This window comes from Perissodus microlepis, chromosome 3 (assembly GCF_051167445.1).
Source record: "Perissodus microlepis isolate ML-2025 ecotype Zambia chromosome 3, ASM5116744v1, whole genome shotgun sequence".
Lineage (NCBI taxonomy): Eukaryota > Metazoa > Chordata > Actinopteri > Cichliformes > Cichlidae > Perissodus > Perissodus microlepis.
The window spans coordinates 13,258,990-13,279,200 of record NC_140463.1 but is presented as its reverse complement, the minus strand read 5'-3'; the positions used below and the strand labels follow the sequence as shown (position 1 = coordinate 13,279,200).

The following is a 20,211-nucleotide window of genomic DNA, read 5'->3' as shown; positions in this document are numbered from 1 at the left end:
CGAGGAAGCCTTTCAATCCATTCACAACATGTAATAATGTAATGAAACAAACTGGGGTACGACCACTGTGGCTGCAAAAAGATTTCTGAAGCTGAAAAGTCTGGAAAAAGTGACTCATCCTTAAGCCCTGAATTGTCCAGAATAATAAAGAAAATCAGCAGCAGATAATTTCATTTTCTTCTCCAATTCTGGCGCTGAATCAGAGATTTTGTGTGCGCGGTGGCACTGCAGTGAGTAACTGTATGAATGGTGACCGGGCTGTGTGGCTGCATCATAATGGGCACGTTCAAGTCTGAAAGTGAAGCCAGTGCTGAAGTGCCTTAAATACACATTCCTGTTCGTGGCCTGCAGGAAGCAATAGCTGTGGTTTCAGAATAACATGCAGTTTAAAGAACTCTGACAGAATAGTACGCTTGCTGTGTGGCTTCTGAAAACACTTTCCCAATGAACTTATGGGCTTCAGTTATTAGTTTTAGGTCATATTAAATAAAAAATGTATCCATTTTGTAATTTTTTGTTCATTCTAAGTTTCATGAAGGAGAATTATCGAAGATCTACTCACTGGCTGTTGATTTGACAAGTTGTTATCTAGATTGTCAGGCAGCCAGTCCCGAACACCAAGAAGTTCAAGGTGAAAACGCTAATCTAATCTCGAGGCTTCACAAACTAATGGGTGACGCCACAGTGGCTATCTTCGTCTTTTAAGCCATTTATGATATTAGACAGTGGTCCCCAATCCCCGGGCCACAGACCGGTACCAGTCCGTGAGTCATTTGGTACTGGGCCGCAAGAGTTGAGGCTCGGGTGTGAAATTTTGTGTTTTTTATTGTTTTTTTTGGTTTTTCTCATTGTTTTTTTAGCGTTATTATTGTTAACTCGGTTTCCCTGGGTCTTTTCCCATGTGTTATGACTAAATCTTCGTTTTTTGTACCGGTACTGGTTTTATTTTGTTGTATTTATCCGCAATACCTTAAAGGCCGGTCCGTGAAAATATTGTCGGACATAAACGGGTCCGTGGCGCAAAAAAGGTTGGAGATCGCTGATATTAGATATTCTAGAATATTATATATACCGTAGCTTTGTGTTCCAAAAATGAGGGAGAAAAAAATATGATTTCAAAAAGCTATATCACAATCTATATCAAGCAATCCCACCTCTTTAGGGGAAAGGGAAAATGATCCTCATAGTGTTACAACAAAACACTCAACAAAGGTTCAGTAAATGGGAATTGCCACAGGAGGTTTTTCTACTAATTGTTTTATTGCAATTTTATACTTTATATACTTTTAGTACTTCATCTCAAAGTCTCTTTCAAATGAGAACAATTAGACCCCCATGCACAGCAACGTTTAATGTCATCTCAAACTGCAACAGTAGAGACTGGTTAAATATGAGATTTAACGTCTCCTCGTTGTTTCTCTAGGTTCAGGAAGAAGAACTCGATGGTCGGATCTTTGTCCGGGCTGATCAGCAAGCAGTCCAACCTGCAGGAAGGTTTGTAAACACATGCCCACACATCACTCCACTGACGTCTACAGAAAGTGAAGAAAATTTAAAGAGAGCTGGAAGTCAGTGTGCTGCATTGGTGTGTTTGCAGGAGAGATGCACGCAGAGCTTTGCTACGCTGAATGTCTGCTGCAGAAAGCAACGCTGACGTTTGTACAGGTCAGAAATGCTGTCTGCCTTTAACTTCACCTGTGTGCCTGCTCACGTATTTGCTTTCGTTTCATATATATTTCATATGTAACCTTAGTTGAAAGCCCCTTTAAACTGCAGTTCCCGCAGTGGCTGCTAAATGTTCCTCCTGTGAATGTGTAACAACATTAAAAGGCAGAGAACCTGAAGTACAGACGCTTTTGAGTGTTAAATTAAAGAATAAAAATTGCTTCCTCATCAATCAGAGCTTGACGCCTTTCACAACCTGCATGATACGATGGAGGATTAATGAAGGGTGATTCAGGACACATGATGGGTCGTCCACTTTTTTTCAGGTTGGGTTCAGTTAAACCTTCTGGTTTGAGATGTTGCCACTGTGATGCCTTTTGTAACCTCAAGCTGAGTGTTTTCACCATCGAAAATGGATGTGATGAGGGAGAAGTAATGGACAGTGAGCACTGGCTTCACTTTACACACTCAGAAACTGCATCTTTTATAGTGTGTGTGTGTGGTTAGAAGCCATTTAGGATTTGAGCCAGAATCATGACTCATGAGTAGCTTCTGGTAAGACTAATAATAAGGCTGTTTAATTATATATTATATCTGTATTTCCTTTTCTAGGATGAGAACATGATCAGTTTTATCAAAGGAGGGATCAAGATTCGGACCAGCTACCAAATCTACAAGTGAGTGAATGATTTATGGAGGAAATTAAACATTTTAAATGTATTTTAGTAGAAATATCATTGTTAACATGATTGTTATGTATTCAATAGGGATTGTCAGAATGTGCTCAATGCCACTCAAGACGTGGCCGGCCAATCAGATTCATTTAGACAGTTCGAGGGTGGAGTCAAGCTGGGCATTGGCTCTTTCAACCTGGTGAGTTGTTGTTTTTTTTAAATCCACAGGAGTCTGTTAATGTAGGTAAGTTTAATGCTTGTTTGACGTGCCATAATTAGGACTATGCCGTCTCGCTCAGAATAAAGCACATCCAGTGTCCATCTTTTTTTCTCCACTGGATCATCGGGCCAGAGGGTCAAACTTTTACTGATCCAAAAAAAAGGCCAATGTAAATGCTTTCTGTATTGTATATCTATATTTCTATATTATTACTTTAATATAATCTACAAGAAATCTACAAATTTTCTTTATTAGTTGGATGGAAGCAGCTAAAACGTCCACACAGTGCAACTGATGAAGCACATTGGTTGGCATTTTAACGTGAAAGTACAGATAAAAGAAAAATATTAGTGAGAGTCCTATAAACCTATGAATGGCTTCATATACTTCATGTGTCCTTACACTTATTTTTTCATTAATCGAGTCAGAATTGTCACTTTTCAAACAGTTAAACACCTTCTTTTAAGCTCTTAAGATTAACGAGAGTCCATTTCAGCCAGTTTGTTTCACAGCTGAACTGATCGTTGGATGCACCATCACTGGCCCAACATCCTTTTTTTTTTTTTTTACATCAATCCACAGGTTATATTGAATCTGGCACATAATGGTTCCTTGAAAGCACATTTTTTTTGTTGATTTTATTGAATGATTGGTTTTAGGGAAATCTTTTTGTCTTCCAGATGTTGTCTCTCCTCCCTCAGAGAATTTTGAGGTTGTTGGAGTTTATCGGGTTCTCAGGAAACAGGGTGAGTACAAACTCTGTTTAAAATAACATTTAAAAAACCCACTATAGGCTACACGGACACTATGAAAAATCATACTGTCTCTATCTGTCTGCAGGGGTTTGGTTTGTCCCAGTTGAGAGAGGGAGCTTCCAGCCACAGTTTGCGGTCAATCCTCTGTGTTCTGACTCTGCTCTTCTACCACACATACGTCTCACTCATACTGGGTAGGAAACACTTTAATGTTTTTTTGGGGGGGAGTTTCAGTCTTGGTAGAGAAACCTCAGTTTCACCATCTTAATCTGGCTTCAAATGTCCGACCACAAAGGCCTAAATAAAGCCAGAAGCATCTACTGCTGCTTAGCAGATTAGGCAATGAATGTTGTTGTGTTCTCTTTGATCAGGAACTGCAGAGGGGAACCTGGTGGAAGCTGAAGCTCTGCTGGAGCCATACCAACAGAAATACCCCAAAGTAAGTAAACTGCAAACAGTCGTCTAAGTAAACTAGGCCGTAACTAAATAAACATCATGTTTGTTTTTTCTTTTAGGGCTCCATAATCCTCTTCTACTCTGCTCGCATTGCCGCGCTGCGAGGAAACTTTGAGAAGGTTTGTCCCTGTGTTTTCAGACCCTCAGTGCCAAAGTCCAAATGAAAACTAGACGTTTCAGCGCAAGGATTTCAGCACATTTATCAGCTAAACAAAGAAGTAAAATTGTTCTCTGTTCTACTTTATGTGGAATTAAAATGATCATTTTAATTTAGTAATAGAAGTCTTTCCCTTTTCACTGGTTTTTACCATCCCTCTGCACTTCCTTTACAAACCTGAACAGCAGGTCTAAGTGTTCTGTGTTTCTTTTAGGCTCGGGCCAAGTACGAGGAGTGTGTGAGCAGCCAGCAGGAGTGGAAGCAGATTCACCACTTGTGTTACTGGGAGCTCATGTGGACTCACTCATACCAGCAGGAGTGGGAACAGGCGTACCAATATGCTGACTTGCTGTGCAAGGAGAGTCGCTGGTCCAAGGTAAGCTTAGAAGAAAAACAGATGTGTTTCATATATCAGGCACATAAATGGAACCATAAAAGTCAGTGATAGTTCAATATAAAACCTACTCTCTGCAGGCTATCTATGTTTACCAGAAGGCAGCCATTTTAAGCATGATGTCAGAGGAGGAGCTGAAGAAGACGGGGGAGAATGTTGTGGAGCTCTTCAGGTCAGCCGGTTTTTTACATGTATTTTTTAAACACCCTGAGCTGAATCGACCTATGTGAAGTAGGTAGAGCCGAGCTATGTTTAAGGCCAGGATCAGGATTAGCAGTAAGACAATTTATGTGTGTGTGTGTGTGTGTGTGTGTGTGTGTGTGTGTGTGTGTGTAGGCAGGTGGAGGGGCTGAAACAGCGCCTGGCTGGGAAGTCCATTCCAACGGAGAAATTTGCAGTGAGGAAGTCTAGGCGTTACAAAGCTGCTAACCCCATCCCCCTGGTCATCCCTTTGCTGGTACACAAACATTCACATGCACATAATAAACTCACTACTTTGACAGTGGTTAGTTGAGTGTGATGAACTCTGAATGAGCTGGTAGTGAAGTATAACGCACAATTGTTGTCTCTTTTAGGAGATGATGTACGTGTGGAATGGTTTCACCATCGTCGGAAAGCGAGCCGACTGTACCGAGTCCCTGCTGGTAACCATAGAGAAGGCAGAGGAGCAGCTTCGCAATGACCCCAGTGAGCTCAACACTGCACCTCTGCTATTAGCACTACTGCTAACACTGTGTGCTGCCAATAGTATCTTATGAGAGTAAAACAAGCGTTCCACAGGGTTCTGTCCTGGGCCTGCTTCTATTTTGCTTATGTTAGTGATTTCAAGTCTGAATGTAAGCAGCTGATATTAATATTTATGCATCTACACTGATTAAAACTCCTGATACATCACAAAACTGTGCACATGGAGTCGGCTATAAGATGTTACCACAGCTGTTTTGTTAAGAATCTAATTACATTTAAGTCTTCGATAAAGCTTGGGTATTTTACACTCATTTGACACATTTTGAGAACTTCCTTAATTCTTTGTGTTAATGATTGAACAAGGGGTTCGAAAGAGTCTTCAGAAAATTCGGACCATGTTGACATGATAGCTCCACACAGTTTGACAGATTTGTTAGCTTCACATCCATGATTTGAAACTGCTGTTCGACTACATCTCAAAGGTGCTCTATTGAAGAGATCTGTGAGACAGCTGGTTACTGTGGAGGCCATTTGAATACACTGAGCTCATTATTACAGTTAGGCCCATTTATACTTGGATTTTTTTACCTGTTTACTGAAACATATTCTAAATATAGTTATATACAAACAATGTGTAAACTCTGCTGTCCACATTCAAATTGGATGAAGGGTTTATGAGGTGTGGGCAGTTCCTTCACTATGTCATTATCCGTTGAGCAGATAAAAAGCCTGGAGTTGATTTGAGGTGTGGTGCTTGCATTTGGTCAAAGGAGCCCTCCATGTAGGTGAAACAAGCCGCCCTTAATCTGCAAAAACAGAAACAACCCATCTGAGAAATTTTTACAATATTAGGAGTGGCAAAATCTACAGTCTGGTACATCCTGAGAAAGAAAGGTGAACTCAGCAATGCAAAAAGACCTGGACATCCACGGAAGACAACAGTGGTGGATGATCACAGAATCATTTCCTTGCTAAAGAGAAACCCCTTCACAACAGCCAAACACGTCAACATTCTCCAGGAGTTGATATCCAAATCAACAATGAGTAGAAAACTGCATGAAAGTAAATACAGAGGGTTCACTGCAAGGTGCAAGCCACTTATAAGCCTCAAGAATAGAATGGCTAGATTGAATTTTGCTAAAACATTTCTAAAAAAAACAACCCCAGCACAGTTCTGGAAAAACATTTTTTGGACAGATGAAACCAAAACCAACCTCTACCAGAATGATGGTGAGAAAAATACTACGGAGAAGGAGTGGAACAGGTCATGATCCAAAGCATACCACACCATCTGTAAAACACAGCGGACACAGTGTGATGTCTTGGGCGTGCATGGCTACAGATGGCACTGGGACACCAGTGTTTAATGATGATGTGACACAGGACAGAAGCAGCTGAAGGAATATGAGATGTTAAGAAACATACTGTCTGCACAAATTCAGCTAAATGTAGTCACATTGATTGGGCGGCGTTTCATAATGCAGATGGACAATGACCTAAAACATACAGCCAAAAAAAACAGCTGGTGTATTCCAGGAGCTAAATATGTTTAAGTCTCCATTCTGAATCCTTTTATCTCCGAAGGCGTTAGGTTGTCATGTAAGGTTATTACTGCTGAATATTAGCACATGGCTAATGAAAGGTTAGGAGCTTATGTAAATCTATGTCTAACAGTCCATCTCTCATTCAGATCCGTCAGAGTTTCACACAGATGACAGCTGTCTGGTCCAGATGTTGAAGGGACTCTGCCTGAAGCACCTGGGCAGGTTACTGCAGGCTGAGCTGTGCTTCACACAGGTGCTCTCCAGGTAACACAAGCACAGATAAGAACACAAAAGCATGCCGACGACCTTGTGTAGGAACTTAATGCTGTGGTTTACCTTCTGAAAATAAAGATAATACTTTAATGGGCTTTACTTTCAGTGAGGGTCGGATCAGATATGATCACTACTTGATTCCTTTCACCCTTTATGAGTTGGGTCTGCTGTATAAACAACAGGGAGACTTCCTCAAGGCCACCACATACATCGAAAACGCCAAGTAAGTTCTGCTTAAACACCTTTTTAGTATAAATACTATACTATACTTTTATACACATTTAAACAAATTTACATGTGTTTATAAACTCATGTTTCATGTATGTTATACTCTTTATAAGCCATTCCTAAACAGACTGCTCTAACTCAAGCTGTAATGTGAAAATCTGCATTTCCTGTTTATTTTCATTGTTTCATTTTCATTACTTCTGCCACCTGACAGCCGTGCCTCCATTTATATATAGTTGTAATTCATCGGATTAATTGGATTTGTCTAAAATGTACATATTTAATGGAAATTCTACTATAACCCCAATTAGAGCATGTGTTGGGATGCTGTTAAAAAGTTTCATAAAAACTAAATGTAATCATTGGAAATCTCATAAACACACGTTTTATTCACAATAGAATATAGAAAACATATCAAATGTGTAAACTGAGAAAAATAAATAAATTTGAAGGCATCAAAATATCTCAAAAAAGTTGGAATAGATCAAAAGTGGAATTATGAAATATGAAATAATTATATTGTATTGTCCTTAACATTTTAGATAGCATTACAAATGAATTACAAGAAATAACTATTTCAGTTCTTTTATTCTTTTTTATTTTATTTTAAATGACTTCCCAAGTCTCACCTGAAGTACCTTAATACCCCACCAGGGAGCCGCAGCGTACAGTTTGGGAGTCGCTGCTCTTTAGATACCTTTAAATGAACACACACACACACTTATATTCTAGCATTTTCATTCGGAGAAAACGAAAATGCTAGAAAATGCTACGTCCAAATGAACAGAATCAACTTTTGGAGATTTACTTACCTGGAGCATGCATCAAGACACTTCATAGTGTGCTTGTTGTGAAAACATTAAAGGATGTTACAGTGGAAATTTGCAACCATAACTCGAGCTGCGCATACAGGAAAAACAGCATTGTTTAGGTGGCACTAAATGCACGAGTGAGGTATTTACAGTTGTTTAGAAAAAAATACTAACCAAACAAAACATTCCTGCGCAGGCAGGATTGCGAAACACGTGTTTATTTGAGATTCTGATTGTGTGTCATCATCAGGACGAACTACAAGGACTACTCCATGGAGTCCAGACTGCACTTCAGGATCCACGCAGCCCTTAACAGCCTCAAAGGATCACCTGCCGGCACCCCATAATACACAAAAAACACGAGTCAGACTGCAGCTGTTTGTTTAGCTGGAGTGAAGAAAGAAGTGGAGGTGTGTTTGGGTTTTAAGATGACACCTCCACCTGGGATTTGTTTTTTTGTTTTTTTTCCTCTGAATTATGTTTTACATTTTTTATTTATTTTTCTGCAGTTTGGAAAGATTGGATTATAATTACTTGCACATGCACTTCTTCTACCAGTTAAAATAGAGACTTCACTGGTAGAGCAATGGTTCAATCAGTGCAGGTTTATCTGTAACTTAAAAATTGATACAGGCTCTTTTTGAGTCCATACGGCTCTTTCACTCAGAGACACTTTGCATAGGAGAACAACTATGAAGTCTTTCATAGCTAATATCTGATTGGACTGCTGCACTTTTTCATGTAAAAGCACAAGATAAAAAAACTAGCAATTATATGTCAGACCACAAGAGGGACCCAGTGACTGACAAATCATCTTGGAAATCCAGTCAACAAGTTCTCTTTTGCAGCTCTGTGTTAGCTTCCTTGCATTTCTCTGTCTGAATGGGCCCAAAATATAAATCTGTTGTTTATGATTTCAGTTATTTATCGTGGAAGACATGATTTTCTTTTTTTTGTTTATGAATCATAAACAGGAAGTGAAGTGCAAACCACTAAAGATGAATACTAGAACACACTGTTCATCTTTAGCAGTTTGCACGTTCTTTGCCTTTTTCTTTTCCTACATGCCACACATGCACGCGATGCACAAGTGTGTCCGTGCATAAGCAATCACAGCCTTCTCACCGACTGTGGCTTAAACAGGAAACACTGATACGGTGTAGTACACTCATTCCAAGCTCGCACCGACTGGGCAATATGCAGATTTAAAAGAACAACGCAGTAATGGCTGTAAACGCACACATTTAACAGCAATACAAACACATTTGTGCTGTTAGTAAGTTCTGAGTTATTCTGTCGGTACGTCAGAGTCCACGTTCTATGTCTCAAACGCAGGGCTGCGTTGGTGGCGCTGATCGTCTCTTAGAAGCCTGAAATAAAAAGCTCAAAAACAAAACAATCTAACAGGTAAAAACATCTACAACATAACAGATGCATTAAGTTTCTTCTTTGTCGTTCCTTGAGTTAAAAAAAATCCTTGAATGGTCCTTTTATACAGCCCTTCAGTTCATCCTGTATCTGAAACACGTAATATTAGATTTTTACGTCTTTTCTTCTAGACTTCTCGGATCGGAGTTAACTGTCATAATAGTCGTTTTGGATGTTACAAACAAAAAGCTAAATTAACCAGTGTAGGTGTATCAATTCAGAGAAATTAATCACTTCCCACTTAGCTCCATCTTCTGATGCCATGTGGAACTGTTACTTTCTAGTTAAGGCACGCTAGTCTGGTGTTGAAAGATCATCCAAAGACAGTCCCCTGGAAATACCTAAGAATAATTGAATTAAAGAAAACCGCAAGCTATGAACCAAACCATGGACTGATTACTTGCTACACCCCTTTTAAGTGTTTTGGCCACAAATATTAATCACAGTACCACTAATACATATCCTAAAACCAGATTTCTCTTGAGATCAACATTAAGCAACCTCAGATACAAAACTCCCAATCTTACTAGTATAGCTAATATTTAAATGGACATAGAATATAATGTGGAATTACTGCTTACTTTGAAATCTGCATTTATACTTACCTTTTTTTTGCCACTAAACTCGAACCTCAGTCTTTCGTAAACACTGAATTGAAAATACATTATTTATGGTAAAGCAGTAAAACGTAACCGGTCAAACAAAGTTAAGCATAAATAGTTTATAAAACAAAAACTAACGACCCTTAACATTTTTTTTTAATTCAAAGTGAGCTAGCTAATAAATTAACTAATATTTTGAATAAATAAGTTAATATATAACTGATTACTTTGAAATATATATTGTCACTTGTGATTGTTTTACCTTTGATGATCTTCAAATTGAGATAGTCAGTGCTGGTGGTCAAAGGCTAACTGCAATATTTCAGTATCAATTGCAATATTGTCCAAAATTACTGTGTTTGAAATATGTGCAATACATTTTTAAAGCCATAATTCTCGTTGCCTTAGACTGAGATTAAGTTGCCCTGAAAATCGTGCTAGCCCTGGCACAAGCGGCAACCTGTACTCCACACCTGATTTGGGTATAAAGTGTGAGTTAATGATTACTCGGCTAAAGAAATGTAGTTCTTTATCTGCTCAAAGAGATGATTTCTTCATACTGAAGCAGCTCTGCCTTTGGGAAATATTTGCATAACTAAGCCGTCCCTCACTCCATGATTGCTCAACGTCTGTTGGGAGAAAACACCAAGACTAAAGGCTTTACGTTAATTCTAGTCGAAGTTCTTGATGATTACAGCTTTGGTTATGATCACACATGTTCTGGAAGATGTCTATTTGTTTCTTTGTTTATGTTGTGTTGCTTTCTGTTAAATATCATAAATTATGTAGATCTACAGTGTACATGAAGAGCAACTTTAGTGTCTAATCATGTACAGATGAATCAGGATAAGCACAATCTATACCTAAACAAGATTTTATTATTATTATTATTATTATTATTATGTGCTGTGTGTTAACACATCAGATAATTACTCAGTTCTCAGAGGACAGTAAAGGACAGTTTATCCCTAAAATGTTGTAAGCTTAACTTAAAATGTCTGAAAAACTATACACTAATGTTCGTCAAAGTAATCACATCTTTGCTTCCATTTTAAACATAAGTGTGATGGACCCGCTTGAGTTGTACTTGAATAAATGACAATTAGCCTTCTCCATTTCATGAATGTATCAACCTAAAGACCAAATTCTCCACATGTGTCTTGCTGGATGTGTGTTTTGATTTTATTTTATTTGACGTGTTTTCTGTGCCTGTATGTTTTTGGATGTGATTTTTCTTCATGTCTTTGTGTGATCTGAAACTTTGCTTCCAAACTACGTAATTTGCCAACATTCACTGATATTATTATTAATAACAGTCCTATGTAAAAGACCACAGTCATCTGTCGAAAAAAGTTGTAGCAATGAAAATGCTAAAGTCCCAGTTTTGTCCTGTGAGTATACTGCAATGTTATTCCTACCTAAAATTTCAGCTAAAAAGACAAACAAATCTGACTCTGTGAGGATTATTAAAAATGATCAGGTAGTTTTAAAAAGATATTCTGTGTCTCTTTGTGCAATAAAATGTTGCTTTAACAATGCTAGATGCAATTTTAGCATTGCACTCATCAGTAGTTCCTTCTTGCTAGTTTTCCCAAAATTGCAGCTCCATTTCTTGGTTAGCCAAAGCTGCCATGCAGAGCTGACTCAGCACAGGAAGTAAGGAAGTAAAATAATGCAACTAATAATAGTGATAAAATAATCCTGGAAGCAGAATTACAAAGTTGTGTTATTCCTTTATTTAAGATTTACTAAAGCAAGGTTTCTCTGTTCTGCATAAAAATGGTAAAATGTTATTAAATGTATGCACAATGGCAGGGCTTTCTTTTATGTGAAATTTAAAACCTGCTAACAAGCAGATGGTTAATTTTAATTAAAAATTGTATCTTTAGGTACTTTGTTATTACCAATCTGTTCCAAAATCAAATCACAGGTTTCTATTTTTTTAATTTGAATCTCAAAACAACAACAAAAAATACCAAAGACGACAGTCTCACCGCCGTTAAATTGTATCAACGAGCTATTAGCCAAAAATGTATCTTACCATGGTGTGCACTGTGTCCTTAAAAAATATGTGGACAAATGAACAACAAAAGAAATGGTAGGCCTAAAAACCAACTACAGCAGTATCTGAAAGTCAACATAAATCAGTGATCAACAAGATAAATAATAATAGAATAATAGGTAGATAACATAAGGCAGTGGAGGCAATTTTTAAGCCAGTTAGAAGCTAAGGTGATTTACATCAATCACCAAAACAAAATCACTGCTTTGTGTTTTTAAAATGTTCACCTTTTATTGCCACAACCTTTCTTCATAGAAGGCTTTGGGCCATATTTTCATTTAGTAGCTTAATTCAGTGCCTCTGTGTTTAATCTGTACATGTTTTTCTGTTTTGTTCTTTATAAGTTCAAACTGCTTTTGCTTTTTTGTTTTTCCCACATATAACGTGTTGCTGCATGTGTTTTATGGCTGGAGGAGAGATTAGAGGCTTTCTGATTAGATGTGGTGATACACGTGGCACAATAAAATGAAAACAGAAGAATATTACTCATTTTAAATTATATTGTGTTTTTATTTATTATTAGTATGTATGTTGGTATGTGGATCAGTGTGCCGGTGAGTCACTGTTTTATGTTTGTGTTATGAAGAGAACATGTCCTTTCTAGCAAACAGACATATAAACAATTACTCTGAACTAAAGAGGAAAAAAATAACTGAATATGAATATGAGCTGAATATAGTGTTTTTGTATCTCTGGCTTCATAATTTGATAGAAAAATTAAACCCTGATTAAAAAACATAGAAACCCACCTTTTTTTATCTTCATAACTAAGATGTTAATTAAATTGTGTTTGAAATGGTTTATTTGGATAATACTAAGGATTTGAAGTCACATGACAATTATTTTGCTATTTTGAACAGGTCATGTAGGGTTAAGTGAGTAGGACCTTAGTCACACAGGACTGGAGCTCTGGTAACCACCTGTCACCAGGGAAAAATACAACTGGTTGGTTAAAGCCTTACAATTCCTTGGTTAGTTAATGGATTGCTGCAGTCACTCCAGTTTGATGGAATACACCAACTTTTCTGCAAACACCATTGGTTCTCACCTGCTGCACTGAGGCGTTTCTTTTATTTTGAAGGCTAATATTCTCCGTTTCTGGTTTGCGTTGCACTTTTAAAGTTTTACTACTCCTCAGTGGTCAGCTGGCACGTTCCTGCAGAAGTCAGCTTCTTCCATCCAAACTATGGACAACTGTGGCAATCTGCTAGCAGTCAAAGCAAGGAGAGGTATTTGGTGTAACGCCCTCTTCATGACTGAATTTTTTCTGGTCAGGGAATACACACTTCAGGTGGTTCTGATCACGTTCAGTATGGTGGATAACTCTGTGCACATGTGACATCACAGCAGAAACCTCATTAAGACAAATATTATTGAGGCTTTTAAAAAAGAATAGAAATACATTTGTATTTAGTGCTTTTTATTGTTCGGTTTAACTCACCAGCTTTTGAAATGTCTCACTGAAAATTTGCTGATGGTTTGCTAGAAGACAAACGTTTCCTGTTATGTGTACTGTGTAGTAAATGTTTATTGCATGTGTTTATAGTGTAAATATACTGTCGATGTTACTATGTTGGAAATGTGTTCAACAAATTTTAAAAGCCATAATTTTTTTGCTAGTTGCCTTAAATTCACAAATAAAAAGCTTCTTCCTTCCTGTCATTGCCAATGATGCAGTAAAGACTGAAAATACACATCAACCAAAACATTTACATCTTTTTTGGGAACGGTAATAAATTTGTATTTTTAATTGTACATTTTTATTCTACTACCATAATTTGTTAACTATCTTCTGAAAAACTTCTCTGAGCTCTCTCATGAATAATGGTTCTGGAGATCCTTAGTGTCCTCAGTTTGACTTGATTGCAAAATGTAGAGTCATTGTACATTAAAGTAAAACCAAAGACCAACAAACAGCTGGTGAATGTAACATGTAACATCCACCTGACAAAAAGGATTCTAAGGTGAACATGGCATTGTTGAGAAGATGACTGATATTTAATGTTATAGTACTTGTTTTTAATATTGCAAAAAGAAAGAAATATGTTTACCTTATTCTGGTGTCACCTCTGACTCCTCTAAGGTATACTCTCATGACAATAATACTGTTTATGTGATCAATTGATCTCTTAGAATTAAGAGTTTTGAGCAGCATGAATAAAATCTGTGTTTTTGTTTATTTCTAGGAGAAGGTTAACATTCACATTGACTGTCAAACCTAAAATCACCATTTTAAAACCCAAATTGATTTTTCTTTTCTATGAGCATACAAGCCTGTGCATTATCTGCATCAATGGATGGCAATTTTGTGTCTTCTAAACCCAGAGGGCAGGAGATATAGATATATAGAGATATAGCAGAGTTTCAAGTACTGATCCCCCACATGAAACCGGAGCTGAGTCCTTCCCCCCCTCCGTCCGTCTCTCTTTATGTGGATCCTGGAGAGTGGGGATGGAGGTGGAGTCCATGGTGGAGATACCTGATGGGAACCTCCCACTGATGGATGCTTATTCAGCCTCTTCTTACACAAACAGGACAACAGCAACAGGAAACACTGAAATAAGTTTGTCACTGCAGGATTAAAGACATTCAACAATAATGCTCTTCATGTCTTCTTAAAGCTCTTTGTCCTGCTAACAGCTGTGATACAACTGCATCTACATTTTGTCTCACACTCTTCGTGACTGTGGTGTAATGTAAAAAGACATTTAGCCTCACCCAGTGATGCATTTAATGCAAAGACAATCACATTTTTTAAAATTCTGCTCTGGCACTTTGACAGCTTTGATGTGTTCATACATTTTTCTTCATCAGGACCTGAAGAGCAGCATTCTTCAACATGATGCCACCTTAAAGATAAGTCACATGATGCAGTGCTGGTTCCTGGAAATGGGTGTGCTACGTGTGGTCCATCGCGAACTCATACAGCTCTCCTTTATGAGTCTCTGTTCTCATCTCACTGGTTACTAAAGTAAGAATGTTTAATATTAAACTCACAGCAGAAGTTAGCGTGACAAAAAAAAAAGCCTCTCTCTGTGGTTTTCTCCATAATAATAAACATGATCCTCCATTTGGATCATATCATGGTTTTATATCAGAGACTCCATAATGGTTAATGTGATGTTGACCCATGAACCTTTCACATAGACGGAGTCAGAGTTTCTGTTTCACTCATGTTGAACTTGTGTTGGTGTGGAGGCAGCTGTGACTATGGGCCCTTTAAAGATACAGTTCACATTTCAACAGTAACACAACATTACTAACAGAAGCTGGAGTCACATTACAAATCTTGTTTAGATGACATAAAGACAAAACTTCTCTTCATGGCGACATGTTTCATTATGTAAAGGCACTTCTTCAGTTTGAGGTATGTCACATGTAAGAGCTTTACTGAACTCGTGAAGCTTTGAAAGGTTCAGCGTCATGAAATGTGCTGTTGTCACAAAACAGAAAAACTCAAATGTAGCAGAGCATGAAAATCCACGTTTTTGTCTGAGCTGATGATGAACGCAGGTTGGTCAAGGTGTAATTATCACTTCAGCCCCAGGCAGAAAGTCACTGTGTGCTGCAGCAAGAGGCTTTAATAGACCGAGAACCAGAACTTTCTTTCCTCAGTGCACTATTACTTCTGTATCGTACTAACGCCACATTTATTGATGAAGCTTAAATTAATGAAAATAAATAATTAAGAGCATAAATCCAAAGGTGTGCAAGCAGGGGTGCTACCGGAGATCTCAGGCCCAGTGAACAAAACAAGTCAGCTCAGTAATTTTTGTTTTGTTCACTGGGCCTGAGAATCACTAATTGTCTGTCCTGAATCAGTCTTATTAGGTAATGTTCAAATAATTTTATCCTCCCAGTGTTTTCAGTGTGGGAGAAAGTACTCAGGGCCTTCAAGTTACACACTATGAAAGGCAGCAACAAGTTTAACATTCAGAAACCTAAAGTATGTATCAGCAGCAGAATGGACCTAAAAATAAATGTTTGTTTCAGTTCTATGAAGCTTTGAGTATTTTGGATTAGTAGTACTGCTGTGTTTGTTGCATCATATTGCTGTAATTGTTTATATGCTTTATATATTCTGAGGTAAGTTGATCTATAGTGTTACATCATATTTTATAAGGATGTTATGTGTTTGTATACTTTCTGCCCAGTTTGACCCATTTAGCAGAAGTCAGCCTGTTTAAGGCTCTGATATCTATTCTGTATGACTTAAAGCAGTTATGACATGGTCTGATTTTCTCACCCAATAAAGGAATATTCAATATATCAGTCTACTCTTCATTTTATCAGAAACAGTTATCACAGCTTGTACATTTTCTTTTTATAAATATATGTAAGCAATAAGCCAAATTTAGTAATGCTAACATACTGAAGGAACAACATTTGTCTCTTATATATGATACACCTATATATACACTGTCAAAGACACTTGTCTTTGAGTGAAGATTTAAGGTGATAAGACATATAAATAACTGCAACTTGAATCTGTACTGAGGCTCAGTATTTGACACAGAGTTCATGTTCACTGCTGTAATAGCTAATAATGATTAATATAATAACTATAATATTGGCCATATTATATTTACATTACCAAAGTGATATGACTTTAGTCTCATGAACAACATTAGCTAATTGTTATTTACTAACTAATCTTAAATGACTGTTCAGTACAGAAATGAAGCCCAAAAATCATGTTTTACTGTCCTGTGGTCTCAGCCTCAGATACTTATCAAATCACACAAAGCTCTTGTAGAAACAAACAAACAAATTAACAAAATATGTTCTCCTTCATTTCTGTCAAACAAAGTTGTATGACACGTTTCCAGCGGTTAGTATCATGGTTGCTAACCAACCTGGGAAGCGAGACGGAGACTAGACCGTCCCATACAGACAAATTTGCCGTTTATTTTGCAAATCGAGCTCAACACTGCCCCTAGCGTCCTGGAGCACTTCCGTTGTGTTTTGGAGTTTGCAAGTGTTTTGGAGTTTGCAAGTGTTTTGGATTTTGCAAGTGTTTTGGAGTTTGCAAGTGTTTTGGATTTTGCAAGTGTTTTGGAGTTTGCATGTGTTTTGGAGTTTGCAAGTGTTTTGGAGTTTGTACGTTGTGAAATGCACTACACACAGGTACACACACACACAGGTCTTTATCACCAGATTCCACATTTATTTATAGTTTTCCCTGGGTTATGACTGAACACAGTCTGACAGCTGTCGGTCCCAGCTGATTTCCCTCTCCCTCCGCTCCTCTCCTTCTCACTATAAAAAGGGAAGGAAAAAACCATCAGTCCAAATCGCCATCAGCTGTTCTCACCGGCATCTCCAGCACCGCCCCGTTGAGCTCACTGCACCACTCCTCCCCTGCAGCCGCGCCCGGGACCACACCTCCGCCACACACCCCCACCACCCGACCGAACCTACTCCCCCCCCCGCGAGCGAGAGAGGAAATCGGCCACCGCCATCTGCGCCCCCGGCCTATGGACCACCTTGAACTTAAAGGGCTGTAAAGCCAGATACCACCGGGTGATCCGGGCGTTGGCATCCTTCATGCGGTGGAGCCACTGCAGCGGGGTGTGGTCCGAGCAGAGGGTGAATGAGCGCCCCAGGAGGTAATAGCGAAGGGAATCGACCGCCCACCGGATAGCCAAGCACTCCTTCTCCACAGTGCTGTACCGTCTTTCACGCTCTGCCAGCTTCCGGCTGATGTAAAGAACGGGACGGTCGGCCCCCCCTTACCTGCTGGGACAAAACGGCCCCCAGCCCTCTGTTCGAGGCGTCAGTCTGCAGAACAAAAGGGAGGGAAAAGTTAGGAGTGTGAAGCAGCGGCTCCCCACAGAGAGACTTTTTCACCTGCACAAACGCCGCCTGGCACGGCCCCGTCCACTGAACCAGATCTGGAGCACCCTTTCGGGTGAGATCGGTCAAGGGGCTGGTCAGCTGCGCAAACCCTGGCACAAAACGGCGATAGTAACCTGCCAGCCCCAGAAACCGTCTCACCTCCTTTTTAGTCTTGGGGCGCGGGCAGGATGCGATAGCCGCCGTCTTCTCCACCTGTGGACGCACCTGCCCGCCCCCCAAGTGGTACCCCAGATACTGTACCTCCCTCCGTCCAACCGCACACTTCTTCGGGTTGGCCGTGAGCCCCGCCCTCCTCAGTGATTCCAGGACCGCGGCCACCCGCTGCACATGCTCCGCCCAGGTGTCGCTGTGGATGATCACGTCATCCAGGTAGGCGGCAGCAAATGCAGCGTGCGGACGCAGCACCCGGTCCATGAGGCGCTGAAAGGTGGCAGGGGCTCCGAACAAGCCAAACGGAAGCGTAACGAATTGGTACAACCCGTACGGAGTGGAGAAGGCCGTTTTCTCCTTGGACTCGGCAGACAAGGGAATCTGCCAGTAGCCCTTGGTTAAATCCAGTGTTGTGAAAAAACGGGCCGTGCCCAGCCGATCCAGGAGCTCGTCGACCCGGGGCATGGGATAAGCATCAAAACGTGACACTTCATTCACCTTGCGATAGTCGACACAGAACCGTATAGACCCATCCTTCTTCACCACAAGAACGATGGGGCTACACCAGGCGCTGTGCGACTCTTCTATCACTCCCATTTTCAGCATTTCAGCCAATTCCCTCTGAACGATTTGTCGTTTATGCTCAGGAAGCCTGTAGGGCCGTGAACGCACCGTCACGCCAGGCTGCGTTACAAAATGATGCTCAATGAGAGACGTTCAGCCGGGCAGGGGGGAGAACACATCAGCAAAACGCTGTTGTAACGCGACAACGTCCGCTCTCTGGGCCTGTGTGAGATGGTCAGCACAAGGGAGGGAGGCGGGGATGATGGAATTTGGCACCTCCGGCCCCAACTCATCTCTCTCCTTAACCAGGCTTACCAGAGAAGCGGTTTCAACCTCTCTCCACTCTTTAAGGAGATTGAGGTGATAAATCTGCGTGGCCCCTCCCCTGTCCGACCGAGCGACCTCATAGTCAACGTCCCCGACTCGCCGTGTGACCACAAAGGGTCCTTGCCACTTGGCGAGCAACTTTGAGCTGGAAGAAGGGAGTAATACAAGCACTTTTTCTCCCGGTGAAAATTGCCTGAGTCTAGCCCCTCTGTCATACAGGCGTTGCTGACGCTGCTGAGCCTGGAGCAAATTCTCCCGTGACAACCTCCCCCAAGTGTGGAGTTTCGCTCTCCGGTCCAACACGTACTGAATCTCATTCTTGGCGGGGCTCGGACCGTCCTCCCAGCTTTCTTTAATCAGGTCGAGCACCCCACGCGGCTTCCTGCCGAACAGCAGTTCAAAGGGAGAAAATCCCGTGGAGGCCTGGGGCACCTCCCGCACTGCAAATAACAGAGGGTCTAGCCAGCGATCCCAATTGCGTTCATCTTCTGTAATGAACTTACGAATCATGGACTTTAAAGTCTTATTCAGCCGCTCCACCAGCCCATCCGTCTGAGGGTGGTAGACGCTGGTCCGAATAGATTTAATGCCCAGTAATTCGTACAGTTCCCGCAGTGTACGAGACATAAACGACGTGCCCTGGTCAGTCAGTATCTCTTTTGGGATTCCGACTCGGGAGATGACCTGAAACAGTGCCTGCGCCACACTCTTTGCAGAGATGTTGCGCAGCGGGACTGCTTCCGGGTACCGCATTGCATAATCCACCAGGACTAATACAAAGCGGTAGCCGCGTGCACGCCGATGAAACGGCCCGATGAGGTCCATGCCAATGCGCTCAAACGGGACCTCTATGAGTGGAAGCGGGCGCAAAGGCGCTTTTGGTATGGCCGGCTGATTAACAAGTTGGCAGTCCGGGCAGGACGCGCACCAGCGGCGCACATCCGCTCGGATGCCCGGCCAATAAAATCGGGCCGTTATTCGCTCCAGAGTTTTTTCGTATCCCATATGCCCTGCCATGGGGTTATAATGAGCCGCCTGGAAAATCGGTTCCCGGCGGCCCTGCGGCACCAATAACTGGGTGTGTGTCTCCTCCGTGCGAGTGTCACGACTCACTCGATATAACCTATCTTTTGATAAAATGAAGCGCGGGTAGGTCCGCACGGCTTCAGGGCGCACCACGTGACCATCAATCTCAATCACCTGGTCAAAGGCTGAGTGTAGGGTGTCATCACGAGACTGCTCCAGTGGGAAATCACCCGTGGGGGGAACTTCCGGAGCCGGCGGGGCTTCCCATGAAGGACCCGCCGGCTCCCCCTCCCCGGAGTCAGTGTCGGACGACCCCGCGTCACCGCTG

At 40.8% G+C, this 20,211-nt stretch overlaps 1 protein-coding gene across 1 annotated transcript in view; it reads left to right on the top strand.

Annotated features, from left to right (window-relative positions):
- The window catches only part of ttc39b (tetratricopeptide repeat domain 39B), a 31,643-nt gene extending 19,201 nt beyond the window's left edge, over nucleotides 1-12,442 (top strand). The window contains exons 5-19 of the mRNA XM_084923113.1: nucleotides 1,424-1,494; nucleotides 1,598-1,665; nucleotides 2,278-2,342; nucleotides 2,433-2,538; nucleotides 3,240-3,305; nucleotides 3,400-3,508; nucleotides 3,686-3,753; nucleotides 3,830-3,889; nucleotides 4,142-4,303; nucleotides 4,402-4,493; nucleotides 4,658-4,778; nucleotides 4,897-5,008; nucleotides 6,699-6,816; nucleotides 6,932-7,048; nucleotides 8,116-12,442. Coding sequence (XP_084779239.1) covers nucleotides 1,424-1,494; nucleotides 1,598-1,665; nucleotides 2,278-2,342; nucleotides 2,433-2,538; nucleotides 3,240-3,305; nucleotides 3,400-3,508; nucleotides 3,686-3,753; nucleotides 3,830-3,889; nucleotides 4,142-4,303; nucleotides 4,402-4,493; nucleotides 4,658-4,778; nucleotides 4,897-5,008; nucleotides 6,699-6,816; nucleotides 6,932-7,048; nucleotides 8,116-8,212 — 1,432 coding nt within the window. The 3' untranslated portion in view covers nucleotides 8,213-12,442. The remainder of the gene's footprint in view (nucleotides 1-1,423; nucleotides 1,495-1,597; nucleotides 1,666-2,277; nucleotides 2,343-2,432; nucleotides 2,539-3,239; nucleotides 3,306-3,399; nucleotides 3,509-3,685; nucleotides 3,754-3,829; nucleotides 3,890-4,141; nucleotides 4,304-4,401; nucleotides 4,494-4,657; nucleotides 4,779-4,896; nucleotides 5,009-6,698; nucleotides 6,817-6,931; nucleotides 7,049-8,115) is intronic.
- The last annotated feature ends 7,769 nt before the right edge of the window (nucleotides 12,443-20,211 follow it).